Raw genomic sequence first — 22,078 nt, 5'->3', positions numbered from 1 at the left:
ACTGTATGTTCTTCATGGAGCATTTAACACCAGAGTAAAACAAATAAGCCAGAAACCACGTATACCTTTGTAGATGGATTAGAAGACCTCTGCTGCTCTGAACCTTGAATAAATCTTTATTCCAATCTTTGCCTCGTGGCTGAGGCTGCATTCTCAAGTAGTACGGCAGCAAATCCTTCCAAGGTGCAAACTCAAAGCCCTGATGGGTAAATGGCCCATGCACAAGGAAAAAGCAAATCTATTACGTTAAAAAATAACATTAAAGTAAGATAATACCACTATGGTTTTACATCAAAAGATCTTTACAGAAGGGTGCAAATAAGCAGGGGATTTGTATCCATCACTCACAAGAGCTGAAACCAGGTGTGTTCCTATAAGGAAGGCAATAAGAATACCACATGATATACATGATCCAGTTTCACAGCTTCTTTCAATAATTACCATTTGAAAGTTAATAGAACTACACTCCTGGTGCAGCAGCTGTATAGGGCCTATACTGTGAAAACACCATGTTGGAGAACAAGCTGTTTGGATGGTTATAAATTAGGTGTTTCTTCTAGGATTTAATTGTTGTTATTATTTACTAATTGCATTATAGTAGTGGCTAGGTTCCAATCAAGATTGGGGGCCCATTGTGCTAGATACTGTATAAACACAGAGTACAAGAAAAGTCATGCCCGCTACAGTCTAAGTAGACATCATGGACACAGAGTGAAGGGAACAGAGGTACAGCTAAGTGTCGTGACTTCTCTGAGGTCACACAGCAGGTCAGTGGCAGAGTTTTGGAACAGAACCTAGATCGTTAAGACTGAGCATGATAAGTTTCTGGAGGGGATGGTATGATGAGATTGCCTACAATGGCATAGAGCCCAGCCACAATTGCTATTAGCAGATATCTCCAATGGCCTGAGATGGGACACTAGATGGGGAAATACTCTGTGTTACTACGGAGAATTCTTTCTGAAGTATCTGGCTAGTGGGTCTTGCCCATGTGCTCGGGGGTCTAACTTATTGCCATAGTTGGGGGTCAGGAAGGAATTTTCCCCTGAATCAGATTAGCAGAGACCCTGGGGTTTTTTACCTTCCTCTCCAGCATGGGTCCTGGGTCTCTTGCTGGTTTGAAGTAGTGTAAATGGTGGATTCTCTGTAACTTGAACTCCTTAAATCAAGATTTGAGGACTTCAGTAACTCAGCCAGCTGTTATGGGTCTACAGTGGTACAAGTAAGGCAGTACAATACTATACACTGTACCAGTAAGGTATTTATAGCTGTTACACTATACCAGAAAGACAGGAGGAGCAGGATATGGGGCCGCTGAGTGACCCCACTCCAGCAGCTCTTCCAGCACGGCTGTACTGCTCCCCAGCCCCGCCCCCAGCCCTTCCACACGGCTGCGTCTCCTGAGTCCTGTCTGGGGTCTGTACAGCAGCCCCGCAGGAGGACAGGGCTGGGGGCAGTTCCCACATTCTGCTCCTTTCGCCGCTGCAATTCCCAGGAGATCCCTGCAGTTCAGAAGTCTCTGGTGCAGCGGGAGGAGGAAAGAGCCCGCCCAGCCACCCTTCCTCCACCCCTCAGTAACGTGGCATGGATCATGGGGAGGGCAGGGGGACAGTGCAGAGCCCCGGGCTGGGGGCAAGACAGGGAGAAGTCATGTGGGGGCGGGGTCACATGGTCTTCCCTGCAGCATACTGGTAAGAAATGAATTCTGCTTGCACCACTGTGGGTCTATTATAGGAGTGGGGGGTGAGGTTCTGTGGCCTGCATTGGTCAGACTAGATGATCATGATGGTCCCTTCTGGCCTTAAGATCTGAGAGTCCTAGTCCAGTATTCGCTGCACTATTCTAACTTTCAGTGTGGCTGGGAACTATCTTTCAGGACAGTCCATACCCCTGTGAGCAAAGTATAGCAAAAACCATACAGAGTGGGACAGTCCCTGCCTCGAAGAGTTTCCAATCTACCAGAAACATGCCAGACACTCTTTCCTGGCGGAAGTCTTTAATTTAATCTCCTCACTGCTGCTGGAAAACTACATTTGACCTAGTAATTGTTTCCGATGTTCTGTGTGTGTGTCTTTGTTTTATTGAACTAAAGGAATGCTGTGTTTCTTTAATATGTGAAATTTCGCTGACATTTAATCCACAGAGTGAACTAATCATGACAAGCATCCTATTGGAAATATGGAAGCAGCTGTGCAACTGATGCAGCCTAAGCATGGATTGCTGCAGTGTGTTCCACGTGGGGCTATGCATTAAGATCCTTACCGTGTTGCAGAACACTGCAATCTGCTTTTCAAGTGATGTCTCAGTTTGAGCACCTGACTTCCGTGCATCAGGATCTGCACTGGCTGCCTATTGGCTTTTTGGGGGCGTTTAAGGTGTTGGCTTTGACCTATAAAGCTCTAACTCACTTGGGACCTAGCTATGTGAGAGACCACCTCTCTCCCCATGTCATGCTACAATCAATGGAGATGCACAGACCAGAGTCCCTTCAATTTAAAAAAGAGGGTGCTGTCAGTGGAACAGTCTCCATGAGGGGCTCCCCGTTTTGAAACCTGCTCCTCACTTGGTCCAGAATGGCCTGTGTCTTCTGACTTTCAGGGAATGCAGCAAAACTTATCTATTTACTTGGGCTTTGGGAGGAGGGAGGAGCATGAAGAGGAAGTGAAATTTATTAGGAAGAGAGTTTGGGGAGAATTTTTCCCCTTGTAATTTACATCACATAGGATGCTAGGCTTTTTATAAATTGAAAGAATACTACTAATGAATAGAGCTGCCCAGGGAAAGGTTTTTGGATCTCATGAAATATTTCAAGATTTTGAAAATTTTTCCTGTACTGAATTGGATGAAAAGTCAATCTTGACAACTTTTTGTGAAATGAAAATCCTAAAACATTATTGGTTCAGGTCAACTGAAATATTTCAAATGGGGTTTGAGGTGGCTATATATATAATTGACTATAATTAGATTAAAGGGCTAAGCAAAAAGTCATTTCAAACCAGAAAACTAGAATTTTTCATTTTAAAAAATGTCAACATTTTTCCATTTAAAAGGCATCAAATTTGATCCTTTCCTGCAAAAATTTTCAGTTCCAATGAATCAGTATTTTCCAATAAAAAAAAAATCACAGAAAAACTCCTCACCAGCTCTACTAATTCATCTCTTTGGCATCTGGGTAGGAAAAGTATAAAGGACCATCCATCTTAGCTCACCGTTTACTGCAAATACCACAAAACCTGTGCATTACAGTCAATATTTCTTAGTAAGAAAGGAGAGGGGGCATAGATTAGCATTCATGTTGAGCTCCCCGAGAGTAACTGGCCCGACTCAGGGAAGCTAATGATCCAACCAGCAGACCAAATTCAGTGATGAATCCCAGTCACGTGCCACCTGAGGCATATTGCACATACGCTAAGAAGTAAGAAAGGGAGGTTATAATTGTGAAACAGGATACAAGATTTGATTGTGCTGGTGATTTTTTGCTGTGGTACACTGTGCATTATGACAACATTGTATAAAATAGTACATGGTGCATATTTAAAAATAATGGTAAAGATAATGAATATGCAGTATTAATGCAAATATACATCTGCCACATTGTGTCAATAATGGGTGGGTTGATGTTACCTGCAACACAGCAGGTCTTGGATATGGTGAACTTCAACATACCCCTAGAGTTAATGATCTGCACATGAACATGTCCCAGAGTCCACCTCAGGACAATAAGGAGCCACTAGAGTTTTTTAAACTAATGATCTGAAGCTGTGTGTGTGGGGCAAATCTGAAGGCTCTCTGCACCTAGTACTATTTTAGATAGACATTTATGAACTTATTTCCTTGTAGATATGTTTACACTTAAACAACGTTAACTATTTTCAGTACCAATATGAATTACCTAATGGGATGAACAGATTAGCTTGAAGACCCTTCCAGTGCCCTTTTCAATTGTCCCTTCATTTCAGTCTGCCTTGGAGACAGAGAAGTTTTAACAAAACCTCTTAATATGAGGGAACCAATTGCCAGTGCTCTTACCAGACTTGTTTCATAGGTTCTTATTAATAGTGAGAAGGAGCATATTCTAATGGCTAGAACCGGGGGCTGAGAGTTGGAACCACATTCATTCCATTCCCCAACTCTTTCAATGGCTCACTCTGTCACATAGCTAACATTTCTTACTGTCTGTGTCTGTTTTCTTCCCTGCAGCATTAAGGAAATACCTTGCAGGGATGCTGAGGAATTTGATTCATACCTGTTAATAAAGTGCATGGAGAACCTCAGTTAAAGAGTGCAAATACTTATTTTTTCAATAATCCAACACTTTTGGGGTGGATACTAGAGGATGTGCAAGCACCAATAAGAGGTGGCCATGTTTTTTAGTATTTACAAAAAAAAGTTTGCAAACTGAAAGGATCATGGCACCTGCTGTGGGCTGAGACACTTACTGTGAGTGAACCATGGGGCAAGACACTTTTAGACCAAGATGTTCAAAAGTGGGCCTAATTTTCTGTGCCTCAGTTTTGAGGTGCCCAACTTGAGACTCGTAGGTATCTAAAGTTGGGAACCTGAAAATTAGTACGCTCTAGATCAGTGTCTGCTAATCAGTGCCCATATTTGAAAATTGGGCCATTAGCTTTCATGTGACTACCAAGATACTTACGTGGCCTGTGGCACGCTAGCATCTGGTCACCACCCAGTCATTTAAAAACTAAATAACTCTCTCTCCTCATTCTCTCTCTTGCTTCCCAGCCTGTAAAAAAAAAATAACTCAATATGTTTACAAGTGTTACAAGGGTGTGTGTTAGCATGAGAGAGACAAGAATTTACTGAGGGAAAGTTAAGCGGAGGAAGCAAGTCTTGCATTTAGATCTGATAATGCTCAGGTATGCATTCTTATCTCATATGGGACTGCCACAGTCTAGGTCCAACTCTTATGAAAGTTCTGTTCTCTCACACTCACAAGCCACCCCCAGCTGGTGGACAGCAGTCAAACTAGGTATAAAGCAGGATCTCCAAAGGGTAGTTCTGTCTCCCAACTATTTTTTAAAACATATTAGGGGATGTTTCTGTAATAAAACCCAATATTTTTTAATATTTTATTTTAAGACTAATACCGTATTGGAAATGTATCGTGATTGTAAGTTTCCTTTTCATGGCCTCTCCTTGGTGATTGAAAAGAAGGGTGAGAGTTGCTCTCTTAAGGGCTTATCTACATACAAATGGAGTTATTCAGGCATAACTGCCCCAACTAACTCCATGTGTGGAGCCTCTGATTCCACAGGTGGAGCAGCTATTGTTTTTGAATACACACCCTATCTTTCTCTGAATTCATTTTCAAGTATAGGCAAGCCCTACATTATTTAGGACGCAGTGCAAAGCGAGAGAGCCGAGAGGTGGCATTCCGGCTGCTAGGCAGGAACACTACAGCAGGTCAGGTATATTTGTTATCTTGGTCTCTACCAAGGATTGTGTGCTCTTATCCTTCCCCACACACAATACCAACGCATTGTGGAGGGGTTTTGTGCTGCCATCAGTGAGGTCATGAATGTGAGCTGAAAGAAAAAACCCGAGAGGAATTGGGTGGGAGAGGGTGCAAGCAGGTGGAATGATCACTTGTCAGTAACTCTGGGAGTGGGAGGAGACCCTTTGTTGCCAAGCCATTGTCACAAGGTGTCACGTTCCAATTGTGCTCCAGCAAATGGGTTGTGTTTGTGGCTGCCCTTCAGTCCAGCCAAGAGACACTGTCACTTTCTGCCCCCTCCCAGCAGAATCCTTCAAGTTGGAACAGGGGCTGGTTCTTTTACCTGCTGCAGCATCCCGGCCTGGCAGCTGTCTGTCTTCTGGGCCAGCTGGCCCTGCTGCCTTCATAATCAAAAGAACAAACCTGTCCCTTCTAATCATGAGGAGACTGGATCAGAAACACACACACACTATAGAGCATAAACCAAAGCATTGCAATGAAAATTGATTCTGAAAATAAAAATCCCAAATGGGGGTTTAACCATGGGGAAAAAAACCCACAATCTTTAGGAGGTGCTGAGAATGGGGGGAAATAGTTGGAACTGTGGTAGACAAAAAACCAAACACTCAAGCATCTTTTTCTACACCATACTATCTGCAACATGTTGAGCTGTTCTGTTTATTACCTCCACCAGCAGCACTATCAACATTACTGTTAGAAAGCAAGCCTCTTCATTTAAACTGGTCATTTTACCCCAGCCAAAATCCCACCGTCATTTATGGTCTATTTATTGAGTCTGTGGAGGGAGGAACAAGAAATGATTGCTAAGGTAATGTAAACACATTGTCAAAGTACTGGGAGAGGGAATGAAAAATGTACCAGTCATTTCATTCACCAAAGATTTCCTCCCTCGTGTTGTACAGAGAGAAATTAAAAAGACAACTGAGATACCCAGAAATCATATGATAAAGAAAGTCAAAATTAATTATTTTAAAAAAATTGAATTCCCCTTTTGGCTGATTTTCCTCCAGCTGCACTCCACTAAAAAGAGCTATCAAAGAAAACTATCATTAGGTTTTAATTCAGAATGACTTCAGAAAGCAATTCTGACGCCTCAGTGGATAGTTTTCTGACAGCCTTTTAATCTCCACAGGTTGTTGACAAGAGCTGGAGGAACTCGGTCTGTCATAATTCTCGGCTTTTACATTTTTAGCTTAAAGAAATGTTCTGCTCAAAAGCAACTAATCTTTCCAGAGCATGTCTATGCTAGCTACCTAGAACTTACCATGGGCTTGCATGATGGCTTCTCACATGCCACTCTGCTCCTCTCTTCATCCCACGTTAGTGGTTTAAGTATATAAACAAATCCCTGGGAACACTGAAGATGACCTATACTTTGCGTGTGTGTCTGTGTATATAGTTACATGTGTATAAATATGGTACTTAGGTCTGGCCAAGTAGTGCTCAGTGGGATTTAGGGCCAGCGATGCTGGTATGTTACAGCTGGTTGGGAAATGTTTGCTCCTTCAAAAAAATATATATTGAGGAAAATGAAAAACATTTATTTTCCTCAAAAATTTTCTACAAAAGTTTGTTGAAAACTGAAACATTACAGCCACCCCCTCCCCCAAATTTTTCAGTTTTCAACAAAAGCACAATATGGTTAGTTTCAAAGGGACCTTTCCTGCAGAAATTTCCTTTATAAATATTCCATTTTCCCCCAATAAAAACCACTGCCAAACAAAAATTGACCATGTCTATTGTATGCTAACCTCCCCTTGCCCCACTCCCAGTGGCCTCTGTACTGACTGGGGATCACTGGAGCATATTGTTATGCAGCCGTGCTCCTTTCCTCCCCAAGCATGCCCCCCGTGTTGAGAAAGAGTGGCTCAAGATTGGTTATGCTGGTTCTACCCAAGCTGGTGATTCACCCCCCCCCCCCAGACACACACACACCAGGGAGAACCATAAACTACCCATTTAGAGCAGTTTTTGGCCTCTTGGCACTGCCAGAGTGGTGCAGAGGGGCCATAGTGAGAGAGAAAGAGAGAGAGAGAGAGTTTACAGTTGTAGCTTAACTTACATTTTTTACCTCCATTTTAAGCATATTTTCCCCTTTCCATGCTTGTTTTCAACCCAGTACTGGTTTTTGTTTTTCCTTTTTGGAAAGCTGGGGTAGGATTTAGTCAGTTTTTGAGCTGGGACAGTGGGGCAGAAAGTGTTATTTTTACTCTTGAAATAAAGGTTTTTTTAAATGGGCGTTTTGTGGATGGGTTTTAGCACAGAAGTCTCTCAAAAACAGCGGAAGTTTGACTCTTCATTGAGAAATCATCACTGCTCGTTTGGAAAAACAGAACTAAAAAGAATTACAAAATGAAAAGCTGGCATTTGTGCATGCCTCCTCCAAAAAATTGCTATTAATTTTTTTATTGCTGGCAGCTCTGTGCAGGGTCACATTTAACACAACACTCTCACTCCCCAGTGGTTCAGGAAGGGGATAAAGCTGAGTGGCAAATCTGAGCAGATTAGGCTAACAGCCTGTTGTAAAGCCCCACTTTTAGTTGGTGGCTTATAATACTCTTCTTGGCATTTTTCCTTTTGGGTCAAAATTCCATATCTTGATATAGTGTTTCTCAGTCTTTAAGAACAGTTTGTTTATTATTTATTATTTGTGTAGATTGTGGTAGCACCCAAAGGGTCCAGTCAGAATCTGGACCCATTGGGTGAGGTGCTTAAGAGACATGGTCCCTCCTTAAAGCAGCTTACAATATAAAGGCCTGATCCTATAGCTTGTGGGCTGTCTACTGCATCTCTGCAGAGCCCCCACTCAAGTCAGGGTCAGAGCATTACTGTAGTTGGATCTACTATGCAGGTAGACCCTTCCAGCTGTGCATAGCCCTTTTGCCTTGCGTGGGAGTCTGTGGACATCAGAGTTCTCCAGCATGGATCCAGTTGCAGGATTGGGGCCTAATTTAGATATTATTGAGCCAGTCAGGTATGAATACATACACAGGGGCACACTGGGGAAGTCCTGTGCCTTCCTGTGTTATACAGGAGGACAGACTAGATGATTGCACTGATCCCTTCTAGCCTTGGAATCTGTGAATCATCAGCTGGTGTAAGTCAGCATAGCTCCATGGACTTCAATGGAGCTACAGCAATTCTCAGCACGTGAAGCTCTGGCCTGAACCTTTGTTCAGAGACGCTCCCTGTCTGAGGTGTGAAAGAGGAACAGCTGGTAAGCTCCAGGGGTTTCATATGTCTGCAGGAAGAAACTCTAAGCAAATCATAAGTGATTGAAAATTGATTCTGGTGACACACACAGCACAAGGTTTCTACAGTCTGACTCTGAACCCATGGGGAAAAACAGATGAGAGAAGGGAAACGGTGCTCCTAGCCCTTTAGCCTCAGTACATTGGCTTGCCCAGTGTGCTCTGTAGGGAACAGGAGGATACCGGGGAGGAGCACAGTGTTTTGATGTTGCTCTGTTAAGTAACATGTTCCCCTAGACAAACTGCAGAACCCATACAGAAAACATTAAAATGATTCAAAAGGAGAAACTAAGCAAAACATCAAACTCTAACGCTCTTCTAGTGTAAGTTGCTCCCTATCAACTGCATCACAAAAAGCATAAAAACTAAAGGCAGGCTTCTACCTCCATCTCTGTATTGTCTCCACCAGTATCTGGATTTTATTGGGTGAATTCTCCAGCAGGCAGTCAGCCTCACCCAGCCTATTGTACAGTAGGAATTCAGCAGACTCCTAACCAATCACCTAATAGAGTTAAAATTAGTGGAAAAATCCCAAAGCTATTTACTCCCATGTGATGCAAACTGAGCAGGTAACTCATCACCCTTATTTGAATACACAAAAAAGAATTAACCAATGCAAACACCCAGAACAAAATGGATACCTGATTCCTAAACCACATTTCCCAGAAAAACACAGGCCAAAGGTCAAGGGTCACATTTCTTCCCTAGTATAAAAGCTCCAGCCCCTGTATACACCTCCATTACAGAAAGCTCCTACTATTAAGGAGGGTCTGATATTGTATTCAGCCAAAGAATAGGCCACTGTCAACTTCACCAGTGCTATAAGGTGCTTTTTGGATAATTGGTATGTTTTAATTAATATAATTTGCTGCATCCTTTATAATGTGTTTCAAGGTTCCTTCCCCACTCTGAATGCTAGGGTACAGATGTGGGGACCTGCATGAAAACCTCCTAAGCTTACTTTTACCAGCTGAGGTTAAAACTTCCCGAAAGGTACAAACTATTTTACCCTTTGCCCTTGGACTTTCGCTGCCACCACCAAACGTCTAACACCAGTATTATTATTATTATTAGGAAAGAGTTCGTTTAGAAACGTCTTTCCCCTCAAAATCCTCCCAAATCTTACCCCCTTTTTTCTGGGGAAGATTTGATAAAAATCCTAACCAATTTGCATTGATGACCACAGACCCAAACCGTTGGATCTTAAGAACAGTGAAAAAAGCATTCAGTTTCTTAAAAGAAGAATTTTAATAGAAGTAAAAAAAGAATCACCTCTGTAAAATCAGGATGGTAAATACCTTACAGAGTAATTAGATTCAAAACATAGAGAATCCCTCTAGGCAAAACCTTAAGTTACAAAAAGACACAAAAACAGGAATATCCATTTCATTCAGCACAGCTTATTTTCTCAGCCATTTAAACAAACAGAATCTAACACATATCTAGCTAGATTACTTACTAAGTTCTAAGACTCCATTCCTGTTCTGTCCCCAGCAAAAGCACCCCACAGACAGACCCAGACCCTTTGTTTCTCCCCCCCTCCAGCTTTGAAAGTTTCTTGTCTCCTCATTGGTCATTGTGGTCAGGTGCCAGCGAGGTTATCTTAGCTTCTTAACCCTTTACAGGTGAAAGGGTTTTTCCTCTGGCCAGGAGGGATTTTAAAGGTGTTTACCCTTCCCTTTATATTTATGACAATGTGTAATGAATTTCTTAAATGTTTGCCGCTCCCAGGGAGAGCTCCTTCACTACTGCCAGCCCCAAGCATTCAAAAACCACAAGTCAGGCCACCAACTGGATTACAAAGCATAAGACTTTTTAAAAAATAATTAATTTTGGAGTTTTTTATACTTGCCTTTAAGCTGTTAAGAGTTCATGCTTTCAAATTTTTCTCTGCAATTGTGAAGGTTAGATGCTTTCTCTCTTAAATTAAAACTTTCTCTTAAATCACAAGACTCCAGGAGCTGAGGCTTTAAGACAACCCTGAAATATCATGAGACTCATTATCAAATTGTAAGAGTTGCTAACACTGCTCCTTCAAAGAACTCCTTTGATAATTCATGTAATAGCAGCAATGGAGTGAGCTGGGGAGAGAGAGATTAATCTCATGCTAGTATACCTTCAGTTAACACTTATCACAATTAACATTCTACCTAAAAGACTACTATCTCTGCTTCACAAAGAAGTTCAGTGAAATATGTGAGAAGCAGAAAGGGGCTCTGAGGAAAACTTTTGAGTTCTCAGTCCATGCAGCAACTTGTGAAACTTTGCAAGGAGTGGGGGACAGGGGGGACAACATCAAGATCTTGAAGCTTCAGAATGAAGTGGTGGTGGTGTCAAAGTTCTTGTGGACTTAAATGGAGCTTTGCTTGAAAACTGAAAGATCAGGCTGATATTTCACATAGTGATTCCAAAAGTGAGGTTAGAAAGAATGGGGTGGAAGGGAAAGAATAAATTCCCTGCCTGGGATGGTATCGAACCTTAAGTTATCATCTTTGGTTCTAACCAGGGAAGTGGCAGATTTCCATGGTTTCCCGTTTCCCACTGAGGTAACAATTAAGTCCCCAGGTGTAAGTGGCTAATTGACTTGTCCATTATCACTATCATCACTGCACTCTGCATTATAAAAGGACTATTAATAATGCTGCTTTTTTTCATGCTGAATTAAACCACTGGTGTTAGGTTGTGAGCTCTTCAGGACAGGAGCTATAGTTTTATTATTTTTTATTCTGTGCCCAGTGTTCTCTAGGTTTACAAATACAGTACTAATGAAGGATTGATAAACACTAATTCAGGCTATGAGCATGTGAGAATGAGACAGAGTGTACGCACCTTCTCCAGGTAGCTCAAAGCATCTCACATTTTTAGGAGGCCAATGTCGAGAAGCCACCTACAAAGCTTTTGATTGCTGTGCTTTATCCCTAGGCTAATTTGTTAAAGACGACGTTTAAGTGGCCTTAAATGAGCTTGCCAGAGGGCTGCCTGGTTGCACATCAGCCTTCTCACTGAAACTGTTCGCTCCAATTCACTTTCACCAGTGCGATGGTTTATGGTTTAAAAAAAAAAATCTGGTCTCCCCTGAACGTGTGACTCTTTAAACAATGAACAGGGATAAATCACCAAGTCCAGAAAGTGAATCAGGACATCGCTGGTGCTGCAAGCTGGAGGAGTTGAATGTGGATGTCCGGTGTGGTCCTTTATGCACTGGGTGGGCACAAATTGGCACAACTGCTGTGGGGACACACTTGGCTCCAGAGTGTTTCTCCATTGTTAACTTCATTGGGACGCCATTAATAGTCATCTACCTGAGCAGTTATGGGAGGATTTCAGCATCCTTGTGGCGTTACCCCATGAAGGGACTGAATTCCTCCTTAAAGGTGCTGAGAACCCTCAGCACTGCGTGATGCAAACACTGAGCTCTTTACGTGATCAGGCATAAGAATGGCGCTGTCTCCCTTAGCTACACTGAATAGGTGCCAACTAATGGTCTTCCCAGTTCAACTAGGAAGTGTTTGGGCACCTTAGCACCCCAGTTCATGAAGGTCCTTAGGCATGCACCTAACTTTAAACAAATGAGCAGTCCTATTGAAGTCAGTGCTTAAAGCAATGCATGTGCTTATGTAGCTTGTTGAATTAAGACCTTAAATAGTACTATAGTTAAATGAATTGAATAGTATGTGGTTTGGTTTGGTTTTTAGGCTGGGCCTTCCCCAGTTAAGTAAAGGGTGGTACAGTCCTTTCTGCTAAAACTGTAGGAGGTGAATTACATGTACTTTGTGAAATCATTTGTGTGTCTGCTTTCCAGTCACTGATGGAGGTTTTTTCCCCTCCATAGCTGCCCCATCACGCTCTGATTTCATTATGCAGAGTGCATGAGGCTGCCCACGATAAAACGATCGGAGGATCTAGCCATGTGTATGTCAATCTGAAGGAAGGAGAGATTGGTGAGATGCCTGAGTGCATCTGAATACAGATGGTTCCCAGAGTGTTAAGGAGGAAATCCACATAAAGGAATTCGGAAGACATAGCAGTGGCAGCCACTGAGAATCGTTTTTGACATAGAACATGAAGAGGCAGTCAGAGGAAAAAGTAACAATTCCGACAAATAGCCAGATAGTCTAACTGACCTAAACAGCAGCTTCCGAGGCGGTGGAATGCACTTCTGTGGCGCAGACCAGGGCTGTTACTCAGCCTCATGGGCATGTAGGGCTTTGATTATAGTTTAGAATGTAGGGATTCAAAGAAATAGTCTCCGGATGCATTTTTCATTCTCTTGGCTTATTTCTCCAAACCATTTGGTTGGCTTCAACATTCATCTTTCTCTGCCCCCCGCCTTCCCCTCCAATAGTGGACCAGATCCTCAGCTGGTGCACACCGAGGTAGCTAGACTGGCTTATACCAGCTGAGGCTCTGTCCTGGTGAGTTTGCATTCTCACTTTCCAAAAGCCCGTAGCACATGTGCTTGGCTCCTGTTTCAGTTGACCAGCCCCCGATGCATGCATGTGAGGACAGAATTTGATCATGCTGGTGACCTTTGGAATTGCCTGCTTGTCAAGGTGGCCTTTGGATCCCTTTATAGCCCACAGCTCTTTGATCCTCTTGACATTTTGGGATCCTCCAAACACCAAGGCTAATCTCAGCTTATTCTCTTTCTCCACACATCCTCCATCCCCCCACTAAGAAGTTTCCAAGTTTTTCCGTAGCATTCAGCCTTGAAAGTGTAGCCACTAGGGCAGAAAGTTTGTCCTGGTGAGTTTTCCATTAAATCCTGTGATAAATGAAGGGGTGTGGGGTAGCTCCCTTTTATGGACCCCCAGCCAGCTAATACCTATCAAATTCCTCTTAGTAGCTGTTCTCTAATTGCTCTACCTGTAAAGGGTTAAAAAGTCTCACTGCTATGCATAGGTAAAAGGAAGTGAGTAGACACCTGGCCAAAAGAGCCAATAGGAAGTCTAGAACTTTTTAAAATTGAAAAACAACTCCCCTTTTGTCTGTCTGTGGTTGTCCTCCCAGAGAGAGGGGACAGGGCAGAGTTATGCTGTGAGAATCTTGGGCCAGGTATGAAAAACCATCAGAATCATACCTAGAAACTAATCATCTAAAACCCAAGATATGTAAGTAGATCAGGAAATGACTAGGAAGACATGATTAGGTTTATCTCTTTATGGCTTATGGACTCCTCTGTGCTAACCCAAGTGATTTTGTTTTGCTTGTAACCTTTAAGATGGACCTCAAGAAAGCTATTCTTGATGCTTAATCCTTGTAGTTTTTTTTCTTAAATCTAGCAAAAGCCTAAGTTCCAGCTGTATCTTCTTTCTTTTTTTATGAATAAATTTTACCTTTTTAAAGAACAGAATTGGATTTTTGTGTCTTAAGAGGTTTGTGCACATGTTTTAATTAGCTGGTGGCAACAGCTGATTTCCTTTTTTCCCCCCCCTCTTCCCTCTCCTTTCTCAGCTCTTCCCTGGAGAGGGCATGAAAGGGCTTGAGGGTACCCCACAGGAAGAAATTCCCAAGTACGCCTTCCTGAGTTCTCAAAGGGGTTCTGCATTTGGATGGTGGCAGCATCTACCAATCCAAAGTCAGAAAGAAGCTGTAGCCTTGGGAGTTTAATACAAGCCTGGAGTGGCCGGTATTAATTTTTAAAGTCCTTGCAGGGCCCCATCTTCTGCACTCAAAGTGCCAGAGTGGGGAATCAGCCTTGACAAACCCACTGGCCATTCCTAGTTCCCTGCCATTGCCCTAAGGGGCCAGTGAAACCCTAACCCTCGGCTTTGAGAGGGAGCCCAGAGTAAGGTGGTGAGATCTCCTTTGTCTTCCTCCTTGGGGCCAGACGGTGCCTTTCCCCAGAAATACCCCCACCGCTTTCAGTGGGACTGCTCAGCACATGGAACTGCATGAGAACATGGCCCTTGCTTCGCAGGTTTACCTTTATGAGGCTTTCCACAAAAGTCTCACACAGGAGTCTGTTCAGCCAAGTGGCCTGACGTAGTCTCAACACAGCCTGCTCCCTCAGCACTACAGAAAAACTGGGTTTGCTTTTAAAAGGGGCTGGATGCTCTATCTTGGCCCAAAGTATGGCTGCCCTATAGAGGAGGAGAGTGCACGGAGCCCCTCTTGTCCCTAACTTGGGAAAATAGATGAACGTCCCATATGTTAAGTCTTTCTGCTGCTGGAGATAACTGATATTAATTACAGATGGGCCTGAGGTACAAAAGCTAGATCTGGATCTGCGCATCCTCAAAACGTGAGCTGCCTCACTCACTGCTTCTGGTTTGGCCCCCTCTGTAGTACCGATCTGTCTTATATTTTCAGTTATACTGAGAAATTAGTCCCATCTAACACTTGTACTTTGTAATACCAATGAGTCTCCATAGCAAACCGTTGCAGTAGGTGAACATTTGTGCTACTCTTCCTCCCTCCCCTACATACAGCTCAACAAGGGCTTGTCTCCTCTCAAGGCTGGAGATGGCTGGGGGAGAGGAACATATGGTCTAGTGTGAGAGGCAGAAGTGTCAGCTCCTCTGGGCATACGCCTTTTTTTATAGTTCTGCAATGACATCGTCGCATTAAGATCACCTGATGCTAATGAATGGTACCTACTCAGAAGAACAGTGAACCTCACTCCATGCACACCCTTAGGTTAAACAGCTGTATGCCCTGGGCAAAGCCTCCTTACTGACCCTGAATTTGGGTTTCAATTTAATCCTGTCCATGGGAGCAAGAATCTCCAGTTGATCATATAATCCAGTTATGCTCCTTGGAGAAATGGTTGGTGTCAAGAAATTGTTTACTTGTAGCTTGAACCCTCATTCATGAGGATGCGTGCCTTGGTTGCGAGTTTGTCTCTTTGTGACTCATCACCATATGGTGACTAGCAGCCAGACTGAGCTGGAAAGTTACCTCTGAACTGGGGGTGTTGCTGCTATGGGCATTCTCATTCCTGCAGATACTGTACTTCCTGCCCACGGACACCAGGAAATAGTCCTGCACTGCAGTCATTGGTAAACACGGTGGTGGAATTCCTGTAAATGCAGCTTCCTAAGTCCTATTTGTGCACTACTTGGTAAATGGGTTATTTTGGGACTATCTTGAAGTGATCTTCAGGGACACCTCAGTTCTCTGCTAATTGTCTAAATGAGGCATTTGGAATACAACAAATGACCATTGTCTTTTGAGAAGCTTGGAACTGGTGAGATAAAAAGCAGTTCTGCTAGCTTGGCAGGTAGAGGGGACTGCTAGATATACAGGAAAAGGCCTGGCATGTTCCTTCCAATAGGAGGAGGTTGTGTACATACATATAAGCCAGTACATTTACAACTAAGGCTAAGATTTTGTTACGGATATTTTTAGTAAAAGTCAGGGACAGGTCACGGGCAATTAAGAAAAATTCACGGAAGCCTATGACCAGTCCCTGACTCTTACTAAAATATCCATGATAAAATGGAAAGCCTCTAGGAAGCTGCATGGCCAACTAGGAGCTCCAGGGCCCTCACCACCTTTGGAGGCTTGGACCTCCAGGGTCCCCCTCCACCGAAGCTGGGCGCTGTGGGGGTCCCCTTGCCATTTGCAGTGGTGGAGGGCTGCGGGAATCAACACCACAGCAGCGGGGAGCTGTGGCGATCAATGCCGAGGGCAGCTGGGGGATGTGGGGGTCCCGCTGCCTACCGCGGTGGTGGGGAGCTGCTGGGTACCCCCACTGCCGCGGAAGGCAGCGGGATCCTGCAGCTCCCAGTGGCCGCGGGCTGAAATCACAGAGGTCTTTGGAAGTCACAGATTCCATGAGGTCCATGATCCAATTGTAGCCTTATTTATAACATGTAGGAGCTTCACTGTTGGATCAGGTCTTGCCAGTGGCGCTGCAGAATTTTTCTTTTCTTTGAAAGAAACCATATTGCATTGACACAACTTTTCTGTAGGGAATGAGAAATTTCACTAAACTTAACTTTTTTCTAATTTTTAAAAATGTTTCACTAAAATGTTGATCAAAAGCAGCATTGAAATGGTTGAGTTTCAATTACACGAATTTTTGATAAATGAAAATTTTCTGTAGCAATTTTGATAGTGGGGTTCTTAAAAACATTCACAATTTGTTTTTTAAAAATGGGTACATTTGAAAGACAGAAAAATGGAAAACGGTCACTTCTTGCAATTTTTTTTTAAATCTTTCACCCTGCTCTAATAGCCAGTGAAGGCTGCTTTCACAACTACCCGCCATTCACCTCACAAAATTTGCAAATCCCATCTGATATTGCTGAGAAATAACAGCCGGTCCTGTTGGCTGCGGAGTGGAATTGGAGAAAGAGAGGGTCAAGTTTTAGAAGAGGTTTTAGTTCAGTGTTCACCAGGGGCCAAGGAATGCAAACTGAACCCATGCTGCTGCCACATAAACCTCTCGAACCTCTGCACGTATCACTGGCCACTCAGCATCACTAATAAAAATCTTCTTTTCCCCCCTACAGCTCTGCCTGCCTGGCAGATCACTTATTGCAAACGAAACAGGGCCCATACTAAAACCCAGACCCGAACCAACCAAAACATTATTTTGTTGGGGGCAGCGGAGGAGGGAGAGGAGACAATGGGATTAAAATCAAAATCTGAGTTTCATCTAATGGCTAACTCCAGTCCAGACAGTCCCCAAACTTGTCTGTGTTCATAATCCAGGTTTGAATTTTGCAACTTGAGCTTCTTTCTATTTATAAATCACATCTGCACCTGCCCAGTATTCAAATAACCTAAAAGACAACGTCTAGTGTTTTTGCTGATTTCTTTCTATTCTGAAGAGACCTGGATTTTTCTTGATCACATCTGAATTTTATAGATGCATGTTCTTGATCAAGTTCAAACTCCTGTTTGTAAACACAGCAGAGATGGAAATATTTATACAGCTTGACAATTGTATTAAATATTAGACATGGCTATCGTTCCTTAGTCTGTGATAGAACTGGTTCTGCTGCAGCTACTTTTACAATGTACATCTGCTGTTTTGAAGTGAAATTTGTGGACTAGATGCAAATCAGAAACTGAGTTAGAGACCCCCTAGAGGCAAAGTCATATCTGCCTATCTTTGATAAGAATCTGAGTGTGAAAGTGAAGTATTTAGAATGAAATTAAAAGCTTTGATTTTTTTCCCCATTATTATTTCATGTTTATGAGGCCTTTAAATGCTCCTTTCAATTCTTATTAGGCTGTAGTATTTTTTTAAGTTATCTCAGTCCACATAATACATTCACCGACAAAAAGCGACATTTAAATAACACTGCAGTTTGGAGACAAATCAGCAATAGCCCAGCAATTCAAAACTGTAGCCTGGAACTCTCCTTAGCTCATGTTACCAGTCAGAGCAAGAGTGGGTGAAGGGGAGAAGAGAGACAGTTTGTGTAAGTGACTAAGGAAGTGTTGATCTTACCTGGACTTTCCAGACTTGATGAGTTTGTGCAATAAATTTAATTTTATTTCTACTTTTTTTGTTGTTGTTGTTGTTCAAGATTTTTTTTTTTAACACAAATTTCATGGACGATTACTGAACACATTTGAACTTCTATCAAGGCACTGAACTTAACTAATAAACAGGCAGTTTTAAAATGTATTGTTTATCCACTTGAATACATTTTGTTATTGCTTGGTTCTGTGTATTGAAAAATCTAGCATTACTATTTTACAGACACACAGTAAAGCTCTGTTCAGTTAAAGAGGTGTAAATGCTGGCAAGTTTGTGGTGTTAATCTGGATTTATAACAGCTTTACTTTAGAATTTGGCCCATAATTTGCATTTCACTTTGTCTTGTGAATAAAGAAAACAAAATATTGGAATCCTTGAGGATGACAGTTCTGCTGCAGGCTAGATTTCACTCTTATACCATCAAAACAGTTACACAGCTAAAACTGAAATCAGAATCTGGACCATATGCTAGGAAAAAGTAGATCAACACGCTTTCTCATAAAGGGCCAGACTCTGCCTCCTTTACCTTGGAGTTGCTAATGCCACAGCTTGTCCCACTGATTCCCCAAAATGACTTTGCCAAACAGAGCAGTAAGCCTGGCTGACAAGGAATCTGAGTCATGGGAGTGGTAGGCCAAGCAGGCACAAGTTAGAGCTCCTAACCGTTTTATACACCTGACGAAATCATGGCCCCATATTAAGTTAATGGGAGACTTACCATTGATGTCAACAGGGCCAGGATTTCATTTGAACAGCAATCTGCTCCAAAGGCTTAGTGACAGTGAAGGAGTTGCACATAGACTATGCGAGTAGAATGACATTTAACCCCCTATCATGTGGTACTGCTTATTCTTGTGCCTCAGATCCTTCTGCAACTGCTGTGGCGGTCATGAAGGGGTCTCTGATGTAAGATGAAGGCCTGCCCTTGAGAACACTGCTTGGAACAACCATGTGATCTGTAGTCACTACAGGCAAACTGTAGGCCTGAACCTGCTCTCAGTGATAGGTAGGGGTGTGTGTGTGTGAGAGAGAGTGACACACACACACACACGCACACGGCTGGGCCTTTTGTCACCTGAAGACAAGCTTCTGCCTTGGAGCTACAGTGGATCAACCCTCCCTGTGCTGGCCAATGCAGACCAGAATAACTATTTGGGGGACACAAGCAGAAGGCGATCAGGTCCCTCAAAACGACTGCAATACTTTTCCCCCTTCCCTAGAAGTGTTAAGTCCCTCCAGCCCCCGAATTCCAAGCCAAGCTCAATGTTCAGATGTGGGCTCGGACTTATCTTGACCTTAGTCGGGCGCTTGACAGAGTCCACCCCCCCCCTCCCCGAATGACGTTCTCATAAGAAAATTAGGACAAGGTGGTCTAGATGAAATTACTACAGGGTGGGTCTTTGAACTAGTTATGTACCCTACTCAAAGAGTAGTTCTCTGTAGCTTGCTGTTACAACTGGGAGGCTGTATCTAGTGAGGCCCAGCAAGAGTCTGTCCTGGGTCTGATGCTAATCAACACTTTGTTTGTTTGTGTTTTGTTTTTCCAGTGACGTGGGCAATGGAGTGGGGAGTGTGCTTATAAAATGTGCAGCTGACCCTAAAATGGGAGGGGTTGCAAGCACTCTGGAGGACAAGATTAGAATGCCAAAAGACCTCATGGAATTGGTCTGAAATCAACAAGATGAAATTGAATAAAGACAAGTGCAAAGCACTCTACATCCAGTGTGTGTGGGGGTGGGGGTGGAGAGGGGAGGCTGGGCTAGAATGCCTCTCCAGGTCCCTTCCAGCCCTACATTTCTATGAGTCTATTGTGAAATGTAAAACAATCACTGTCCCACCATGGTGCCCTGAGCCATGCTACTCCTGTGGATAATTAACCCGTTGCACTGTTTGTAACAGTCAGTGCAGCTGCTCCACAGGGGCAATGAGGGGTGAATGCAGATGCATTGTGTGGAATTTTAATGCGTCTGTGTGAGCTTAGTGTTGCGCTGACAGCCCTAAAGCCTGAACCCTCTTCGTTCTTTGAAGAGCAAGTAGCATGGTCAGGGGCAGTACAAAATGCTGTCCCAGTATGGCTCAGCCTAGACCTGGGCAGGCCAATTCTGGTGAGAGAGAATGATGACATAGCAATGCATGCTCAGGCAATGGTCTCTGTAACAAGACGATGTCCTGATCCTTGCTTTTGCTCTGTCCACAGACTCTGACACCTTCAGTTGTTAAACACCCCAGTGCAGTTTGTTTCCACTTGCTCTTCCTACTACCTCACGGACCCATACACCATAATTATTTACAGTTTCAGTTTCTCCTCAGCAAATAACTGAGGAGCAAGATCTCTCTACCTAGAGAACTTCCAGGTGCTGGCTCTGCTAGCCTGCCTCTCTCCCCTGCACATCCTTCATGTGCCACCTGATACTTCCTGCTTTTTAATGGGCCAATTTGCTCATTAGTCCTCCCCCCAGCTCACTTGAATCCACTAATTAGGTCCCATCAGATCCACCCTGGGGGGGAATTAATTGGTGTTTAAGTGACCATAGTGCTGGCTCAGCTGTTGGTTCCCAGCACTCTGTTACAGTCTCCCTGCTGAGACTCCCAGGCCCTATCATCAGAGTCTGGTCATGTACCTCTTGTCTTGTGAAAAAGTGGACTGAGATCTCCAACTTGTTCTACTGGACAACTTTGGTTAGCTGCTGACCTAGGATGGCTGTGACCCTTCAGCACAAAGCTAAAAGGTGCATTGTAACTCCTTGGCAGAACTTGACTTTTTTTATTTTTTTCATAAATTGACAGATATTGATTTTTTTAAAAGCATATTTTTATTTTTATCAGTTTTTACAGTTGTGGGAAATTGTGGTGGAGTTAGCCAACAGAGAGGTCAGACAATAATTCTTTAACGACCCTAGACTTTGTGATTCAGAAAGTTAAATCTTTATACCCATGAAAATACAACTTGTCAGCATCACATATCAAAATATACAAAGTCAATATCCTTAAATTAAAGTTCTCAAGCAGCATTTTCCTTACTTTGCCTAGCTGTAAATTTTGATTATTTTTTGTTGATTTGGGTGTGTACAGTGAAATCGATGTTTGCTAACACTTACCAGTACAAATAGAAACCTTCCACATCTACCCATTAGGCAGTCCCTGAGCCATGAAACCTGCCTTCTTCTTGGAGGATGCAATTTTTTGAAGAAGATACTTGCTGCACAGGAAAAGAAAACAACTAATATATATAAAAATATGCCAACTTGTTCACTGTGAATTTGTGTCACGCACCTTGACACTTGCCCCAAGACAGAAACAAAAGGTACTTTGTTTAATGGCCTGCAATATTTCAGTTTTTAAGAGAGTCCTCCTTGAGAAGGGACCAAGACACCAAATGTGGCTCCAAATACAGATTTCAAAGCCCCCAAGGTTCAGGTGTGTTTGGATTCATGGGTTTGGTGTGACCTTTTAGAGTGAGAAGGAGTTGTCTAGATTCTGAACACTCCAAAATCAGGGACAGTTCAGAGCTGGGAGGTTTATCATCTAAATCCTACTGAATTTCTCTCTTATTTTTTTTAAATACTTAACTCTTCCTTCCGTTTCCCCTAGCCCCCATTCACACTAACTGCTTCTCTCTTCACAGTGCCATAACTTAAAAAGGACCCTTTATGCTTAGTTTATGAAACAAACTGGTTTCACAGATTGTGACCTCATGTGCCAGGTCTGAACACCTTTTGCCTCTGAGTAAAAACACCTCTGAGAGTTAATGCTAGTCACTATTTTTTCTACAGTAGGGCCAAATTGTGTTCTTAGTTACACCCTTGTTGATTTCACAGAAGCTGCACAGCAGGAGGATTTGGCCTTAAATGTGTCAAATTTGACAATGGACAGATTTTGCTTTGTGAAAAAATATATAAAATCAATCCCTTT

General features: G+C 43.0%; 1 protein-coding gene across 4 annotated transcripts in view; it reads left to right on the top strand.

The window, feature by feature from the left end:
- ARHGAP8 (Rho GTPase activating protein 8) overlaps positions 1 to 22,078 on the top strand; it is a 176,667-nt gene that overhangs the window by 135,865 nt on the left and 18,724 nt on the right. The window contains exon 13 of one of the 4 annotated variants that reach the window (XM_073316355.2): positions 19,714 to 19,869. The exons of 1 other annotated variant lie outside the window; for it this stretch is intronic. In XM_073316355.2, the coding sequence (XP_073172456.1) occupies positions 19,714 to 19,716 (3 nt within the window). In that variant the 3' untranslated portion in view covers positions 19,717 to 19,869. Of the gene's footprint in view, positions 1 to 2,143; positions 2,943 to 19,713; positions 19,870 to 22,078 lie in introns of those variants that run through there. 2 more of the 4 variants (XM_073316333.2, XM_073316383.2) reach the window with 2 other exon arrangements.

This window comes from Lepidochelys kempii, chromosome 1, assembly GCF_965140285.1.
Source record: "Lepidochelys kempii isolate rLepKem1 chromosome 1, rLepKem1.hap1, whole genome shotgun sequence".
NCBI lineage: Eukaryota > Metazoa > Chordata > Testudines > Cheloniidae > Lepidochelys > Lepidochelys kempii.
This window is presented reverse-complemented; position numbering and strand designations above follow the sequence as displayed.